At 40.8% G+C, this 17,500-nt stretch overlaps 1 protein-coding gene across 1 annotated transcript in view; it reads left to right on the top strand.

Moving 5' to 3' along the window:
• Positions 1 to 5,722: 5,722 nt before the first annotated feature.
• The window catches only part of adam10b (ADAM metallopeptidase domain 10b), a 31,920-nt gene continuing 20,142 nt past the window's right edge, over positions 5,723 to 17,500 (top strand). Inside the window, exons 1-4 of the mRNA XM_079859639.1 lie at positions 5,723 to 5,871; positions 10,772 to 10,922; positions 17,163 to 17,281; positions 17,435 to 17,500. The exon at positions 17,435 to 17,500 is cut by the window's right edge and continues 93 nt beyond it. Coding sequence (XP_079715765.1) covers positions 5,799 to 5,871; positions 10,772 to 10,922; positions 17,163 to 17,281; positions 17,435 to 17,500 — 409 coding nt within the window. The 5' untranslated portion in view covers positions 5,723 to 5,798. The remainder of the gene's footprint in view (positions 5,872 to 10,771; positions 10,923 to 17,162; positions 17,282 to 17,434) is intronic.

The raw sequence follows: 17,500 nt of genomic DNA on the forward strand, positions 1-17,500 counted from the left end.
TAACCTGCTTCAAATCATTAACAGACAAAAAGGGTTTAATTTTTGCAATGCACCTTAAATGAAAGAAGCCAGTCTTCACCACCGAATTTACTTGCTTATCAAATTTAAGCTCTGAATCAAAGATAACTCCCAGATTCCTTGCTTGTTCATGTACATTAGAGGCAAGAGGGCTTAAACAATCAAATATGTGTGTGGGTGACCTAACTGAGCCAAACAGTAGGCATTCTGTTTAAGCTTATAAGTTGTAAATAATTCTGTACCATCCATAGTTTAATGTCTCTCAAGCAATTCATCAAAGAATCTAATTCAGTGCCATCATCTGCCTTCAATGGGAGATAAAGCTGAGTATCATCTGCATTACAATGATACGCAACATTATACTTTTTTGACAAATAAAGCAGAGTGGTAACCTGTACAGAGAAAACAATATAGGCCCCAGAACTGAACCCTGTGGAACCCCACACGTACTGGTTACAGAATCTGAGAAATAATGACCTAATTGTACTACAGAGCTTCTGTCCCCCGTCTTTCCGATGCAGAGACCCGTAACAGTTTCTCCAATGCCAATCAGAAAGTCACGATCATAGACATATGATAGAGCCGTTGTTGTCATAGACGAACACATGAACTGGGCAACGTACACAACAGCGGCTAGGCGCCGGCTCGCCGAGCACACAGGCTCCACCTCGCCACTCGTCCTGGCCTCTGGCACACAAGTGAAGCAAGTTTTTTGTTTGTTCAGACTGCATATCTTTAAAAAGATAAACAAAAATGAAATCTGTCAAAAATGACCAAACGTTAAAATACTGGTATAGTCATTTTGGTCAAATCAGAATATCAAAATAAAACACATCATCATTCATTAGCCAAAACAGGCATTTACATCACATCCAGTGTCTGTAAAGGTTTAGGCTTGTTTTCTCTGGAGTCACATCATTGTGCTGTTCACCTCTGGGAACTACCTAGGGGACATGGCCATAGAGACGCACACAGAGAGTGAGGGCGGCGCCCTCCAGTGGCTGTCATGTTCTCAACACTGAGAGCCGAGATGCTGGCATTCAAGTCCAAGATCTCCTGGACAAGGTGGAAGAGATGGTGGCCGAAAACGGATCCTGCCGTTACGAAATGGACAGAGAGATTTTACAAGATATGGAAGAAAGGAAAATGAAAGCAAACGACAGAGCTCAGCAGAGGAAGCAGAATGTGCAAAAACAGAGACATTATATGAGATAAGTACATTTATGTTCAAAAATACAATCTTTATTGACCCCTCTGGATTAGGTATAATTCCCTAAAAATAAAAAAATAAACAATAAACTTAAATAGATCTCATGCATTACAATAACAGGTGAGAATGATTTTATAACTGTATTTAACAATCATTTTAGAACTGTTAATTTACTGTTAATTTTAGAAACAGTATTGTAAGTATTTTTAAAAAACATTATTCTTTAAAAAGCTCAAACAGTAGAGCTCACAACGTCAAGATCATGGATTTGATTCTCAGAAAACTGGACATGAACTGATAATGTACGCCATCAACGTAGTGTACACTTCTGCCAAATGCAAAATTCTGGAAATTATTGTTTTGGTTCTGTGCTGCTTCCTTTAACCATGAATAAAACCCGCAAAAATCATAATTATAATAGAACTTTAGTATGCACATTCCACACATCAAATTGTTTTGCATGCATGTTCATGACGCTAAGTGAGAAAAAGTCACAAAATATCAGGGGAAAAAATCATATAGGCTATCCAGTGTTTTTGATGTGGATCAAACAGACCCAAAAATAAGGGTTAGAGTGAGTTATTAATGGACATATCTAGAGACCAGAATGTACTTGATTGTGTGGCTTTTGGACTTTGTGCATATAATAATTGATATTAAAAGGCCTTTGGTCATCTATGGTCTTCTAAAACAGATTGTTTTTCATTGACAGGAGACAGAAAGCTGTCAGAATAAGGCTGGTGCTGGTACATCAAATACATACAGGATCCAAAATACAAATAAGAAAAAACAGACTTAGAACCCTCATTAATTATAAGGATAAAAGGATTTTTTTTTTAAAAAAACTTTCTTTTTATTCAATTGAAAAATTTAGCATAAATATCAGTTATTAACATAGTTTTCTTGGGGGTTTTTTTTACCAATTTAAGAGACTCAAAATGTATTCCCGTTTCAATTTGGAATAATTTAAAACATGGTCTTGATTTGGAAAATTTTGCTTTATGAATATGGAACTTAGTAAAATAAAGAGATTTACAATATTACAGAATTTATTATCTTTACATTCAAAATGGGTAATAATCTGTTTCCCTTCAATTGTTACTGTATGTTTTGTTTTGGATACCACATAATTTTCTACATCTTTCCAGAATGTAATACACATGCCTGCAATTCGGCTATGAACTCACATCTCTTAGAGTGAATCATGGAGCAAAAATGACATGACACATTGCATAATTTCCCTACAGTTGGATTGGTTGTTCATAGGCAAACCCTTCCGTTACTAGAGAAGCGACTTAGATCAAATCATTAAAAAAATGGGAAAGGTTGGAAGTTCAGTTGTTTACTCAATATGTCATGAGACTATTCTAGACTGTTATAGTTTGATATTGCCTAGCCAGCGTCTCAGGATTTTCCACTGGTTTCGACACAAACATCATTGTGTTCAAGTGGTAGAGTGGTACGTTTAGATGTTAGGGTTAGGATCAGTTTGATATACAGCCTCCATCACAGGCCATACACAATTCAAATGATGTAATACGAAATGGAAACTCCATAAATATCACCATAAATATCCATTTATTAAGGATCTTCTTGTTGTTGTTTATCATTGTGTGGCAGTATAGGTGTTTGACTTCAGGCTACTATTGGTTGCGTCAGGTTTATTTATTAAGCCTATCACAGCTAAAGGCGGAGCATATATATACCTGCCCTGTATTGAGTCCCGTCACAAAGCTTCCTTGCTTTTCCGGTTCCGCATGCTGTGAAGAGGCATGCGGGAAAATTGTTTGTGTGGTCCCATGGCATATAGGAGAACGAGTACTGTCTCCCATGGTTGATGTGTTTGCAGCCTCTTCACAGGTAGGAACGCGGTCGTTTGTAGCGTCTTTCCTTCCCTTATAGGGCAGTGGGTAAATTGAAATGCCTTGTGTTTTATGTTACAGCGTGCACGTTGATTTGTGGGCACTTCGGACTGCCGTGACTGGGATTCCTCGTACCCCAAGTATGCAGGTTATTTGTATATGTGCGTCATGCTCTGATATGTCTTTTAATTAAAGTTGTCGTTTCAGAAGCGCAGCGTATTCTGCCGAGTAGCGGGGAGGATTCCGTTGCTGGGGTTACCCGACGTTCGCTCGTTGATTACGGAGCGCTGCTGTTTTGCTGCTGTCTCAACTATATTAAAACGAAAGGATTCGCGTCAATTTCATTCCACTCTGGCTGCGGCCGAACAAGAAACTGTTAGTGCTTTAATGGCGTATGCAGGTTGACAGGAGGAATATCGCCGCCCTGCAGTTTTAGCGTGTTTGTTTGCGTGTGTTTGTGTGTGTGCGTGTGCGTGTGTGTGTAGGCAACGTGCGAGTGTGTGAATGTTTACAAGGAGAGTGTTGTGTGTTTGGTTTTTTCTTTCTAAGGTTCATTGTTTAGTTATTTTGTTATTTTGTATCTGTTTCTACTGTGAACTGTATGTAATTATCCTTTGTATATTCTGTTTTTGATTTGTTTTTGATTTCGTTAGGAGTTGAGTGTCCAAGAGCAAAGGGGCGGGGCTTGACTTGATTATTTTTGTGCTGTGGATGTGCACCGGTGTGAAGGTGATACTGATGTGGTTATTGCTTTGGTTTTTCTTTTGCATTTTTGGTGTTACTTACGGAGTGTTGTAGTGCTCATTGAGTGTCCCCCCTGCTGGCCTCACTCAGTCCTGTTGTCTGATTATTTGAGTTGTGTTTTTGGTTTAATGTATTTATTTTGTATTTATGTTGTGAAGTTCGTGTAACTTATCGTGGAAGTATTATTTTGAACAATTGTCCTTGTCTTGAATTATTACACCTGTGTCCTCTAATAAAAAAAAGTAATTATTTATTCATCCACGTCTCTTGTCCTGTTAAGGGAATAAATCTGTGCAGCCTAATTCTTAGGTTGGTTTTCCTGGGTTGAGAATTCCCAGGTGGCGTAGTCATTACATTAGATCCTTAGTAACTCCTCTTCATGCCACAATTGCTTGATAAAAGTCAAGAGAGGTTATTCTCAATATTCTGGTGCAACTTCACAAATCAAACAAAGTGCATGTTAAATTTCAAAAGTAGTTGTTGAACATAAAGCCTGTGACACTTGTGCAGTAATGAAGAAAAATAGAAAATCCTGCGTTTCTGTGCACTTTGATCAAAGCCGAGCCCAGGAGTGGCAGGGAAACAAGTATTAGATCCGCAATGTTTTCATTTATGAACAAATGGATGTAGTTGTTCAAGAACAATCTTCAACTCGATCTGGGACACATGTAAAAGAATAAAAGATCTTAACAGCCAAATGTTTTCATAAAAAGTTTAGCTTAAATGTGTAACACCAGTGAGAGATATACAACGCATTTGTTGGGTGAGTCCCACTGAATGTGGAAATCATTTTAATTCAATATATTATTATGATTTCACAAGGCTTTCGGTGCTCACGAGTATACCGAGTATACATGTTGGTTGGTTATGATTAATGGTTCAGTCTAACGTCAGTAAAATCAGATCAAAAGCACGCACATCCAAAACAATATGTTGCTCAAATTGAGTGCTCGACAAGAAAATTAATAAAAAAGCGGAAAAAAGGTCGGCACACCATGGCTTCAGAAATGTGAAAATGTAATAGTAGACGCACACACAGGTGGTAACGTTTCGAGCATGTTTGCTCTTCGTCAGACAATTAAGAGTTAAACACACCACGCCTTTATACTCACAGGTGATATAATCAATCTAATGTCAGGAAATATTACTACTACCTCAGCTTCCCATAGCTGACCTCCATCTTATTGTTTTATTGCTTTTTAGTCAGAATTTATCACTGAATGTATCACTTATTGCTATAAGAAGTCAAGGAAACCTCATCTCAGAATCTCAGAAAGTCTCTGTGTCACAATCAGCATAAATTAACTATATTTTTGGCATAAGTTTGATATGCGCAGAATTACCTCAGATATTTCAGTCAGCGGAAAACACAGGCTTCTGGGTCTAATAATATGGGTCTAGTGTAGGCCTATATTTGATTATTTTTAAAGCCTATTTCTGCCACATAAGAAAAAAATAATGCTTGTATAAATCTTGACATAAAAAGTCACAATTATGAGATTAAATACTCTATTATGAGATAATAAAAGTCACAAATTGACAAAAAGCAAATGGTTAGTAGCTCATAATTATAAATTTCCAGTGACTCTGCTGTGATTGTGATGTTGCATTACAGGCCGAAACAACATCCCGAAAGTAGAAACTGAAAGATTCACACTTGAAGGGGCAAAATATCTTTGTAAAATTGTAAGCATGACTCCGCTTACTGGCAGACTGATATTACCCTCATAATAATATTTCATAAGTCATAAAGCCAATCAGATTTATTTCTTCTATCCCATAATTATGATTTGCAGAAGCAAAGCTGTTGTTTCTGCTGTGATTGTGATGTTGCAGCGCTCGGGCGTGGGGGAGGGGCGCGTGCTCGTGCGTGTGTGCGTCTGACGTCAGCACGCAAAGCCCCAAACCCGAGACTGAAGCTGTAAACAATAAAACCCAGCCCGTCCATCATCCATGCGCTAAACATGCATTTATCCGCGATGACGGTCGTGTTCTCGGTGCTGTTGTGCCTCTCATGCGCCTTCAGGTCCGCTCGAGGTGAGTGAGTGTGTGTGAGAGAGTGTTTCGGCCCGGTTCGGCTTTATTCAGTGATGCTCCGCGAGAGCATCTGTGCTAATGCTAAAGCCGCGACCGTTATTCCCAGATTCCCCCGATCACCGCGACCGTTATTCCCGAGATTCCCAGATTCCCCCATCACTGCGACCGTTATTCCCAGATTCCCCGGAACGGGCGCGTTCTCCTCGGTGTCCTCGACGGGTTCTGTGAACGGGTTCGGTCTGTGAGCTCAGATGTGTTGAGTGGGTCGAGATTGAGCTGACACACATCCAGCTTAAGATGGATGATTTCATCAACACTCCCATAACACATCTATCCTGACTCATATATCTCAATAATCAGGCAATATCATTCATATAGTGACACATGAAGACTTGTGTTATAACGAAGCTGCATATATTTCATACTCATCTTTGTTTCTGTGTATGAATTGGGCCTTTATTACACTGATGAGCTCTTTATGACTTATAAACCAGTATATCTGAGTAATACAGCGGTGTATCCGAGTAATACAGCGGTGTATCCGAGTAACACAGCGGTGTATCCGAGTAACACAGCGGTGTATCCGAGTAACACAGCGGTGTATCCGAGTAACGCAGCGGTGTATCCGAGTAACGCAGCGGTGTATCCGAGTAATGCAGCGGTGTATCGGAGTAACACAGCGGTGTATCTGAGTAACACAGCGGTGTATCCGAGTAACGCATCGGTGTATCCGAGTAACGCATCGGTGTATCCGAGTAACGCATCGGTGTATCCGAGTAACGCATCGGTGTATCCGAGTAACTCAGCGGTGTATCCGAGTAACGCAGCGGTGTATCCGAGTAACGCAGCGGTGTATCCGAGTAACGCAGCGGTGTATCCGAGTAACGCAGCGGTGTATCCGAGTAACGCAGCGGTGTATCCGAGTAACGCAGCGGTGTATCCGAGTAACGCAGCGGTGTATCCGAGTAACACAGCGGTGTATCCGAGTAACGCATCGGTGTATCCGAGTAACGCATCGGTGTATCCGAGTAACGCATCGGTGTATCCGAGTAACGCATCGGTGTATCCGAGTAACTCAGCGGTGTATCCGAGTAACGCAGCGGTGTATCCGAGTAACGCAGCGGTGTATCCGAGTAACGCAGCGGTGTATCCGAGTAACGCAGCGGTGTATCCGAGTAACGCAGCGGTGTATCCGAGTACGCAGCGGTGTATCCGAGTAACGCAGCGGTGTATCGGAGTAACGCAGCGGTGTATCGGAGTAACGCAGCGGTGTATCGGAGTAACGCAGCGGTGTATCGGAGTAACGCAGCGGTGTATCGGAGTAACGCAGCGGTGTATCCGAGTAACGCAGCGGTGTATCCGAGTAACGCAGCGGTGTATCCGAGTAACGCAGCGGTGTATCCGAGTAACGCAGCGGTGTATCCGAGTAACGCAGCGGTGTATCCGAGTAACGCAGCGGTGTATCCGAGTAACGCAGCGGTGTATCCGAGTAACGCAGCGGTGTATCCGAGTAACGCAGCGGTGTATCCGAGTAACGCAGCGGTGTATCCGAGTAACGCAGCGGTGTATCCGAGTAACGCAGCGGTGTATCCGAGTAACGCAGCGGTGTATCGGAGTAACGCAGCGGTGTATCGGAGTAACGCAGCGGTGTATCGGAGTAACGCAGCGGTGTATCGGAGTAACGCAGCGGTGTATCGGAGTAACGCAGCGGTGTATCGGAGTAACGCAGCGGTGTATCGGAGTAACGCAGCGGTGTATCGGAGTAACGCAGCGGTGTATCGGAGTAACGCAGCGGTGTATCGGAGTAACGCAGCGGTGTATCGGAGTAACGCAGCGGTGTATCGGAGTAACGCAGCGGTGTATCGGAGTAACGCAGCGGTGTATCGGAGTAACGCAGCGGTGTATCGGAGTAACGCAGCGGTGTATCGGAGTAACGCAGCGGTGTATCGGAGTAACGCAGCGGTGTATCCGAGTAACGCAGCGGTGTATCCGAGTAACGCAGCGGTGTATCCGAGTAATACAGCGGTATATGATCTATGAGATCTAGGCAGGTGGAGCTGGGGAGGGAGGAGGGCTGGGAAGTGTTCCTGTTGATCCCATTCAGGACAGATATTGGGGATACAATGAGATCCAGATGAGCAATGATTATGCCAGAGAACACATTTTATTAAAATGGACAATTATAGACATGCAAATTCATCAAGTAAATATTAAAACTGTAATGGCAAACAAGTTTAACCAAAAATCATATTGTATTGTTTATAATAAATTACAAGGTATTGTATCTAATAGATGAGGATTGTGAGCATCAGAAGATATCAGCAGAAGAAGAGAAGAAGCCGATCTTCTGAATCTGAACGCTTCATACGCTGTGGACTAGGGGACGTATCCATCTATCCCAACCCCTGTTCGCTCTCTCCGAGGATGAACTCTGGCACTAGCAGAAACACGCTCTCGGAAGACACGCAGATTCACTTCAGAAACTCGTGTGGTTTAACAGCTTTTAGAGAATATAGCAGAATCCTGCATTATCTCACGCCAGTAGAGATGAACACACACACACTGATAACATGTTACGTCACATGATCATTTCTGAAGGAGAATACACAAAGAAGTAGATAACGCACAGGAAAAATCATGTTCATAAGACATAATCCAGAATTCTTAAAGAAAAGATTCATAAGATTCATAAAGAAGGGAAAATGTAGCCTGGCAAGCCAGACCTACATCAAGATGTTAGGTCTGGCAACTCTCCATAGACACGGCTTCATCTGAGGGGCGGGATAAACGTCTGTCTATCAAAATCCCTCTGCACGCAATAGGACAGCGCTACAACCAATCAGAGCAACAAGCGGAGCTAATCGGTGTCAGAATGAAGAGAATCTCTATGGCTCTGATCGGTATATTAAACTTTTTCCGTATCCAGTCGTCAAAACTCCGAACACATCTTCCTTTTTTAAAAATGACTGAAGTGCCGTTCTTTGCTCTTTTCTCAAAGGAAAACTTAACTGCAAGTCCGCCAGTGTCGCGGCCAAAGCCGATTCAAAAGACCGCTGTTCGCCAGCAGCAGCCATTCTTTGTTTTCAAGGTTCCCTAACCATCGCAACTCTGTCGTCATTTTGTTAAGCCCGCCCCACCGACTCTATACACGACGTGATTGGCCTGACCCAATTTAGGTTTTTGCAGCAAAAAGGTCTATGGAGAGTTGCTAGACTACCCTGGTTGCAAAATACATTTTGCTGCCGCTAGGGTGCGTTTAGATTTCTAGGCTAGGGAAAATGTATAAAAGGAATGAATAAAAGACATTAACAAAAATAATAGAATATTCATTTGAATAAGAATAATTTTGCATTCACAAAAGGAACGATTGGAAAAAATTATGGGCTTTAAGAGAACCAATCAGCTGCTTTTGTGTGTGTATATACATACATACATTAAAGTTTTTATTATTTATGCTTTCATTTTAGTTAAAGTTTTAGTAATTTTTTTACTTATTTTTAAGTTTAGTTTTGGTCTTGTTTTATTTTAGCAACTTGCAAGGCAATTTTTATCATTTTCGTTCAAATTAACTTGAAGTATTAAAATAACTAAGTTTATTTTTATGCTTTTTTGTTTCAGTTATACATTTCAAATCAGGAAAATGTGTTTATGTTGTGTTATTAACAGTAATGTATGAATACAGCCAGCTTAATATAAGACTGTAAAGATCTGACAGAATAAACCCACAAAACCATAAGAATAATGATCCACTGCTCCAGTTCACTTCATGCAGCTAGTAGATAAATCATGAATGTTTCATGTTCCACAGTGCTGTATCATACATATTATATATTAGTGCTCAGCTTCATCAAGGCCTTCATATTTCATATTTCAATATCAGTTCCTCCATATGTGATGCACAGATGCACTTTTATGATGGATAGATGCACTTTTATGATGGACAGATGCACTTTAATGATGGACAGATGCACTTATGATGAATAGACTGATGCACTTTTATGATGGACAGATGCACTTTTATGATGGACAGATGCACTTATGATGAATAGACTGATGCACTTTTATGATGAATAGACTGATGCACTTTTATGATGAATAGACTGATGCACTTTTATGATGGATAGATGCACTTTTATGATGGATAGATGCACTTTTATGATGGACAGATGCACTTTTATGATGGACAGATGCACTTTTATGATGGATAGATGCACTTTTATGATGCACAGATGCACTTTTATGATGCACAGATGCACTTTTATGATGGATAGATGCACTTTTATGATGCACAGATGCACTTTTATGATGCACAGATGCACTTTTATGATGGATAGATGCACTTTTATGATGGACAGATGCACTTTTATGATGGACAGATGCACTTTTATGATGGATAGATGCACTTTTATGATGGATAGATGCACTTTTATGATGGACAGATGCACTTTTATGATGGACAGATGCACTTTTATGATGGATAGATGCACTTTTATGATGGATAGATGCAGGTTTTTGAGCTTCAAACTACTGGTTGCAATCCACTGCCATTATAAAGCTTGGAAGACCCAGGACATTTTTAATATAACTCTGATTGTGTTTGTCTGAGAGAATAAAGTCTTTTACACCTAGGATGGCTTGAGGGAGAATAAATCATGGGCTAATTCTCATTTTAAAGTAAACTAATCCTTTAAGTAAATATCATGTTCCATGAAGATATTTTTTAAATTTCCTACCGTAAATATATAAAATATATAAAAAAAATTGTGAGTGGATGCAGCAAAAGTGTGTAAATTGACCCTTGTGAGTGGTTTTGTGGTCCAGGGTCACATATGGTCTTATTTTCACGATTCATGATCACACGTGGCCCAATCTCTAACGCTGGTGTTTGTGTGGTGTGCAGGTTACTATGGCAACCCCCTGAACAAGTACATCCGTCACTACGAGGGTCTGTCGTACGACCCGGATCAGCTTCAGGACCGGCACCAGCGGGCCAGGAGAGCGCTCACACACTCAGAGCGCGAGCTGGAGCTGCAGTTCCACGCGCACGGCAGGTGAGACACACACACACACACACACACACCTATCCACACACACACACACACCCGACAGGTGAGACACACACACACCTATCCACACACACACACCCGACAGGTGAGACACACACACACACACACACAGGTGAGACACACACACCGATCCGTACACACACACACGGCAAGTGAGACACACACACCGATCCGTACACACACGACAGGTGAGACACACACCGATCCGTACACACATCAATTTCGCTCTCCTTCTGACGTATGAAGAGGATCTTATTATAATATTATCGGCCCTTAATCTGCACGTTTACACACACCAGCCGACATTTGGTTCCACACGCGCCAACAGAGACCAGTTCTAACGCACTGATGAAGATCCAGCAGAGCCTGAAGCTGTTCTGTGGTTGAGCACAGACGAGCACTGAACACTATTGACCAGAACATGTCACCGCTGGCTTATAAAGACCTCAGGAACTGTGGACACTTGTGGAGAAGTTAACCCTCTGGGGTCTAAGGTGTTTTTGGGGTCCTTGAGATGTTCTGACATGCCCTGACATTTGTGCTTTTTTCAGTTGCTTATAAACATATTAATGGCAAAGGTGTAATTACACTCTATTTAGCACAAACATGGCTACCATAATATGTGAGCAACATGTATGTACATGTTTGTATTTTTGAGAGAATAATGTTTATGCATGGTTATTGAAAAAACTAAAAATGAAAGTTTCTGAAATAAGGCCACAAAACACATACTAAATATGTGTCAACAAGACTTCTGAATAATGCATTTTGTCGCCTAGAGTTTTTTCTTCAAAATTATCTGAAAATCTTCCTCCCTAATCATTCACATAAAACAATACATTGATTTAAATTTTGTAAGACACTTTTTGTTTGGAAAGGCAATATGTGAGTGGGCGTGAACGATCCAACACCATCATGCATATTGAGTGGTTCACATCTGAGGAGACAATGGCCTGCGTAATGGGGCTGCATACATAATGAGCCATTCATTCAGGTGTGTCACTGAGCCACAAGAAAGAATGCAAGGACAAATATATATTTTTCTAGTAATTGTGCAGTTAATTCTCATACTGTATTTTCAGAAAGTTTTGGAATATATTCTCAAATGTCACTAATAAAACACAATACAAATAATTTAAAGAGAAGGCTTATATTGACCTTTTAAGATTTTGTTCACATCTATCCTTGTATTTATATATTTTTTGCTATTTTATTAAAAAGGTTATACAATTACAACAACAATTAAAATGTTAACAATATTTCCAGTGTAATCTTTCTCTGTAAAAACTAAAGTATACATTTTATCATACATATTTCAAAGTAAAGGATTCATTAGTTTGAATATAGCCTACATTGGAACAAACACTATAATAACATCTTAGTTGATGACTTTATTTTTGATAAAACATAATATATATATGCAGTGGGGCAAAAAAGTATTTAGTCAGCCACCAATTGTGCAAGTTCTCCCACTTAAAAAGATGAGAGAGGCCTGTAATTTTCATCATAGGTACACCTCAACTATGAGAGACAAAATGAGAAAAAAAATCCAGAAAATCACATTGTAGGATTTTTAATGAATTAATTGGTAAATTCCTCTGTAAAATAAGTATTTGGTCACCTACAAACAAGCAAGATTTCTGGTTCTCACAGACCTGTAACTTCTTCTTTAAGAGGCCCCTCTGTCCTCCACTCGTTACCTGTATTAATGGCACCTGTTTGAACTCGTTATCAGCATAAAAGACACCTGTCCACAACCTCAAACAGTCGCACTCCAAACTCCACTATGGCCAAGACCAAAGACCTGTCAAAGGACACCAGAAACAAAATTGTAGACCTGCACCAGGCTGGGAAGACTGGATCTGCAATAGGTAAGCAGCTTGGTGTGAAGAAATCAACTGTGGGAGCAATTATTAGAAAATGGAAGACATACAAGACCACTGATAATCTGGGGCTCCACGCAAGATCTCACCCCCGTGGGGTCAAAATGATCACAAGAACGGTGAGCAAAAATCCCAGAACCACACAGGGGGACCTAGTGAATGACCTGCAGAGAGCTGGGACCAAAGTAACAAAGGCTACCATCAGTAACACACTACGCCGCCAGGGACTCAAATCCTGCAGTGCCAGACGTGTCCCCCTGCTTAAGCCAGTACATGTCCAGGCCCGTCTGAAGTTTGCTAGAGAGCATTTGGATGATCCAGAAGAGGATTGGGAGAATGTCATATGGTCAGATGAAACCAAAATAGAACTTTTTGGTAAAAACTCAGGAGAAAGAACACCTTTGGGTGTGCTTTGGGGCTGTCTTTCTGCAAAGGGACCAGGACGACTGATCCGTGTAAAGGAAAGAATGAATGGGGCCATGTATCGTGAGATCAAGTGAAAACCTCCTTCCATCAGCAAGGGCATTGAAGATGAAACGTGGCTGGGTCTTTCAGCATGACAATAATCCCAAACACACCGCCCGGGCAACGAAGGAGTGGCTTCATAAGAAGCATTTCAAGGTCCTGGAGTGGCCCAGCCAGTCTCCAGATCTCAACCCCATAGAAAATCTTTGGAGGTAGTTGAAACTACGTGTTGCCCAGCAACATCCAAAACATCACTGCTCTAGAGGAGATCTGCATGGAGGGATGGGCCAAAATACCAGCAACAGTGTGTGAAAACCTTGTGAAGGCTTACAGAAAATGTTTGACCTCTGTCATTGCCAACAAAGGGTATATAACAAAGTATTGAGATAAACTTTTGTTATTGACCAAATACTTATTTTCCACCATAATTTGCAAATAAATTCTTTAAAAATCAGACAATGTGATTTTCTGGATTTTTTTTCTCTCATTTTGTCTCTCATAGTTGAAGTATACCTATGATGAAAATTACAGGCCTCTCTCATCTTTTTAAGTGGGAGAACTTGCACAATTGGTGGCTGACTAAATACTTTTTAGCCCCACTGTATGTTTAACATATGAGCAGAAATTGGCAACATTATAAGCTTATTTGATGTGGCAGTATTTTACAATAAAAACTTTATAATCTATCCGTTTTTTCTAGTCGATTTTTACTCATCTCCGTATAGCAATAGAGTTTGGTAAAAGCTGTTCATTCATTCACACACAAAAACGACAGCTGTATTTTTGCCAGCTGTAGTAGCTACACAACAGCGTGCATCTGTGCATTCATTCATTCACGCTCAGAAACGCGATTCATTTTTAAACAGTCTTTTTGCGTGTACAGACACTTCGCGATTAGAACAAAGCAGATATAGATCATTTGCGTTTGAATAGCGCGCGCTCTCCGTGGGCGGGGTCACATTAAAACATAATGAGCTGAGATGAGAACGACTGACATCTCTCTCTTTTCATACGTATTACATAAACTGAGAACATTTGTTTTTTATATAAATTACTTCATTTAAAAGAAGAGAATTCAAGCTTCATGCCTGTGTGTCTGTATGCCTGTTTGACTGAGTATTCGCTGAGTTATAGTTCATTTTCGGACGCGTTTCAGAATGGACTTCGCTGACAGAGAGAAAGCAGAACTCGCATCATGTTTATTTTTCTTTATTTGGCAAAAAGCGCAACACTTTGTTTTTATTGTGAGTATACACAAAAAAAATACACACTTAACAGTAGGGATGGGTATCGTTAAGGTTTTAACGGTATTACTACTCTTACCGATACTCCTTATCGATCCGGTACTTTAACGGTATTCTTATCGGTTCTTTTTGTTATATTAAAAAAAAGTGAAAAAAATAATTTAGAACATAATTAATATTGCTTTATATTTTGAAATGTTAAATAAATATCTATAGCAAAAGAAAAAGCAATAAAACATGTATGTTATGCAGAAGGGTGCAGGCTTTTGTGTTTTATATTCAGAAGACATAGGACACCAAAAACAAAGTACAAACACATGGTCAAACAAAAAAAGTATACAATAAAACAAATATACAAATTATATACCCAGTGCTTTAATTTCAGTAATGTCTACTGACATTAGTTCAGGAGTAATATGGGCTAAAAAGACATCTAATAAAGTCAGATGTAAAATAACACTGCATAGTTTATCACAGATAGAAGGTTATAAAAGCCAAAATTATTCATCCAAGAGCTGTGACTGATTTTCTCTTTGCCTTTTGTTGTTTGATTCACATTAATGGAGCAATCGTCAGCAGGTTTATTAGACTGCTGCCCCTTTAAGACCAAATGCAGATCTAATCATACGCATCATATTTTCTCCCAACTATTTACGTCCATTTAAGACATAAACTGTATTTAAGTGAATAAACTGTTTAAGTGAATCTCAAAGCCATTTTTACATATTTGTGTGTATATTTGATCGTTTAGATGCGCACACGAAGCCCAAAATATACGTTGCTTGTCTCGTTGCGGTGTGTTTCGGAGCGCGCGCCGCATTTGGAACAGCGTCTATTGCGTCAATTTTGTTACTTTTAATAGCCTTTTATTATCAAACGCGTCCCGCAGTTTAGCAACAGTATAGACTACATTTTACAACAGTCACCGATCGTGCAGATTCTGAAGTTACGTTTGGGTTTTAGGGAGAAATGACAGCGCGCCGCTGTGAAGTGAAGGAAGCTGCGCTGGAGAGAATGCGGCTTTAGTTTTTAATGGTTATACCTCAAATATCTTCTTTTTTATAATCATTGTAAGACAAAATCTAAAATAAAATTAGTTTGATATCAAAGATCTAAAGTGTAACCGTTTTAATGTTTAGTTCTGTCCTCATCGTCACTCATTAAGCAGGGCTGTTGTGATGTGCGCGCCGTGGCTCCGCGTGAAAGATCACTCTCTCTCACACACACTCTTTCTCTTTAGCAAAAATGCATCACAGACAAAGGGTTCAATATTATTTTATATAGAAGTGGCTGGCGAGATTAAATTTGCAAGATAATAATTTCTTAATAGCAATAATATATAGCACGTGTACTTTCTTAATTTCTCCAGTACCGACAGCAGAACCGATAACATCCGAGCTTATCGATCCAGCGGTCTTTCATAATTCAGCACCGGGGCCCGTTTAATACCGGGTTTCGGTACCCATCCCTACTTAACAGGATCGATTGATGTATGGCACTTGTATGTAAGATCAAAGTCAACAGAGTATTTTGAGTCTCTTTTGCACTGATATGAAAAAAAGAGAGCCTATCGCGCCGGCGTGATCGCCGACCCCAGGGGGTTAAACATGATGATGAGATGATCAGTGTAACTCCACAACAACTACAGAAATGTCTCCGCTAACATTCAGAAGCTCTTCCTGAGTCTCTCCGTAAGGCTGCACTCGCTACTGGTGATTCTGGGATTCTGGATGAGTGAGATTGGCCTGTTCTGTTATTGGCCTATGTCACACTTCCTGCTTCCGGAACGCGGAGTAGGGATTCAGAACTTCCGGTCAACAGTATTTCTCCATACGGATTTAGATTATCATCCATAATATCTAAACCATCCGAGGTAGACTGACCACGAGCTATGTGGTTGTGAAACGAAGGTTTTTGCTCCTGTAGAAGCTATAAGTTCGTATGAAATCAACCTTGTTTTAAGAAAAACACGTTTTATCCGCGATCTTATGAAAAAAAACTACACTACCCACAATCCTAAGCGTAGCAGCAACGTCTGCTGATTGGTCCAACTCGCTGTTACCATAGAAACGTTTACCTTACTGGCGAATGGCCCGCCGCTGTTGTTGTAGTGTACCGGGTTGCTCTGCATCAGGACGTAGACAGCCATAACTCAGCTTTCACGCTTTTCCACTTGAGAGTTTTCATTTACCATCCGAACCACATCGTCATATGTGATTTCAGGCAGGTTGCGGAGAGATTTAGTCCAGCGATATCTATCGGACTCCGCCATTGTAAAGAGTTAACCGGAAGAGCCGTATCCCTACTAAAAGACGTACTTCCGGTCTTAAATTTTTTCGTGACATAGGCCTATTGCCAGAGTTTCTGAAGCTTGTGTAAAGACTCCGCCCTCTTCTGAACGGAGGCGGAGCTAAAGCTCATTTGCATTTAAAGGGACACACACAAACTGCGTGTTTTTGCTCACACCCGAAAAGGGGCAAATTTGACAAGCTATCCTCAACATTAAAACTGTTTCTGTGTAACGTCTCTCTCCTGTGATGTGAGTCTCGATCTGTTCGTCTTGCTGTTTCTGCCACTGAAAACATTTTGTAAAATTGCAGTCATGTTTGAAATGTGTGTTTTCCACCTGGCAGACATTTCAACCTGCGGATGAAGCGAGACACACGGCTGTTTTCAGAAGACTTTAAACTGGAGATGACTGGAGGAGAACTGGAGTACGACACCTCACACATCTACACTGGAGAGATCTACGGTCAGCACACACACACACACACACACACATCTACACTGGAGAGATCTACGGTCAGCACACACACACACACACACACATCTACACTGGAGAGATCTACGGTCAGCCCGCACACACACTCACACACACTGACTGAGGCGTGTGTGTGTTCCTCAGGAGAGCAGGGCACACTGACGCACGGCTCGGTTGTGGACGGCAGGTTCGAGGGCTTCATCCAGACTC

This window comes from Squalius cephalus (genome assembly GCF_949319135.1).
Source record: "Squalius cephalus genome assembly, chromosome: 23".
NCBI classification, from domain to species: domain Eukaryota; kingdom Metazoa; phylum Chordata; class Actinopteri; order Cypriniformes; family Leuciscidae; genus Squalius; species Squalius cephalus.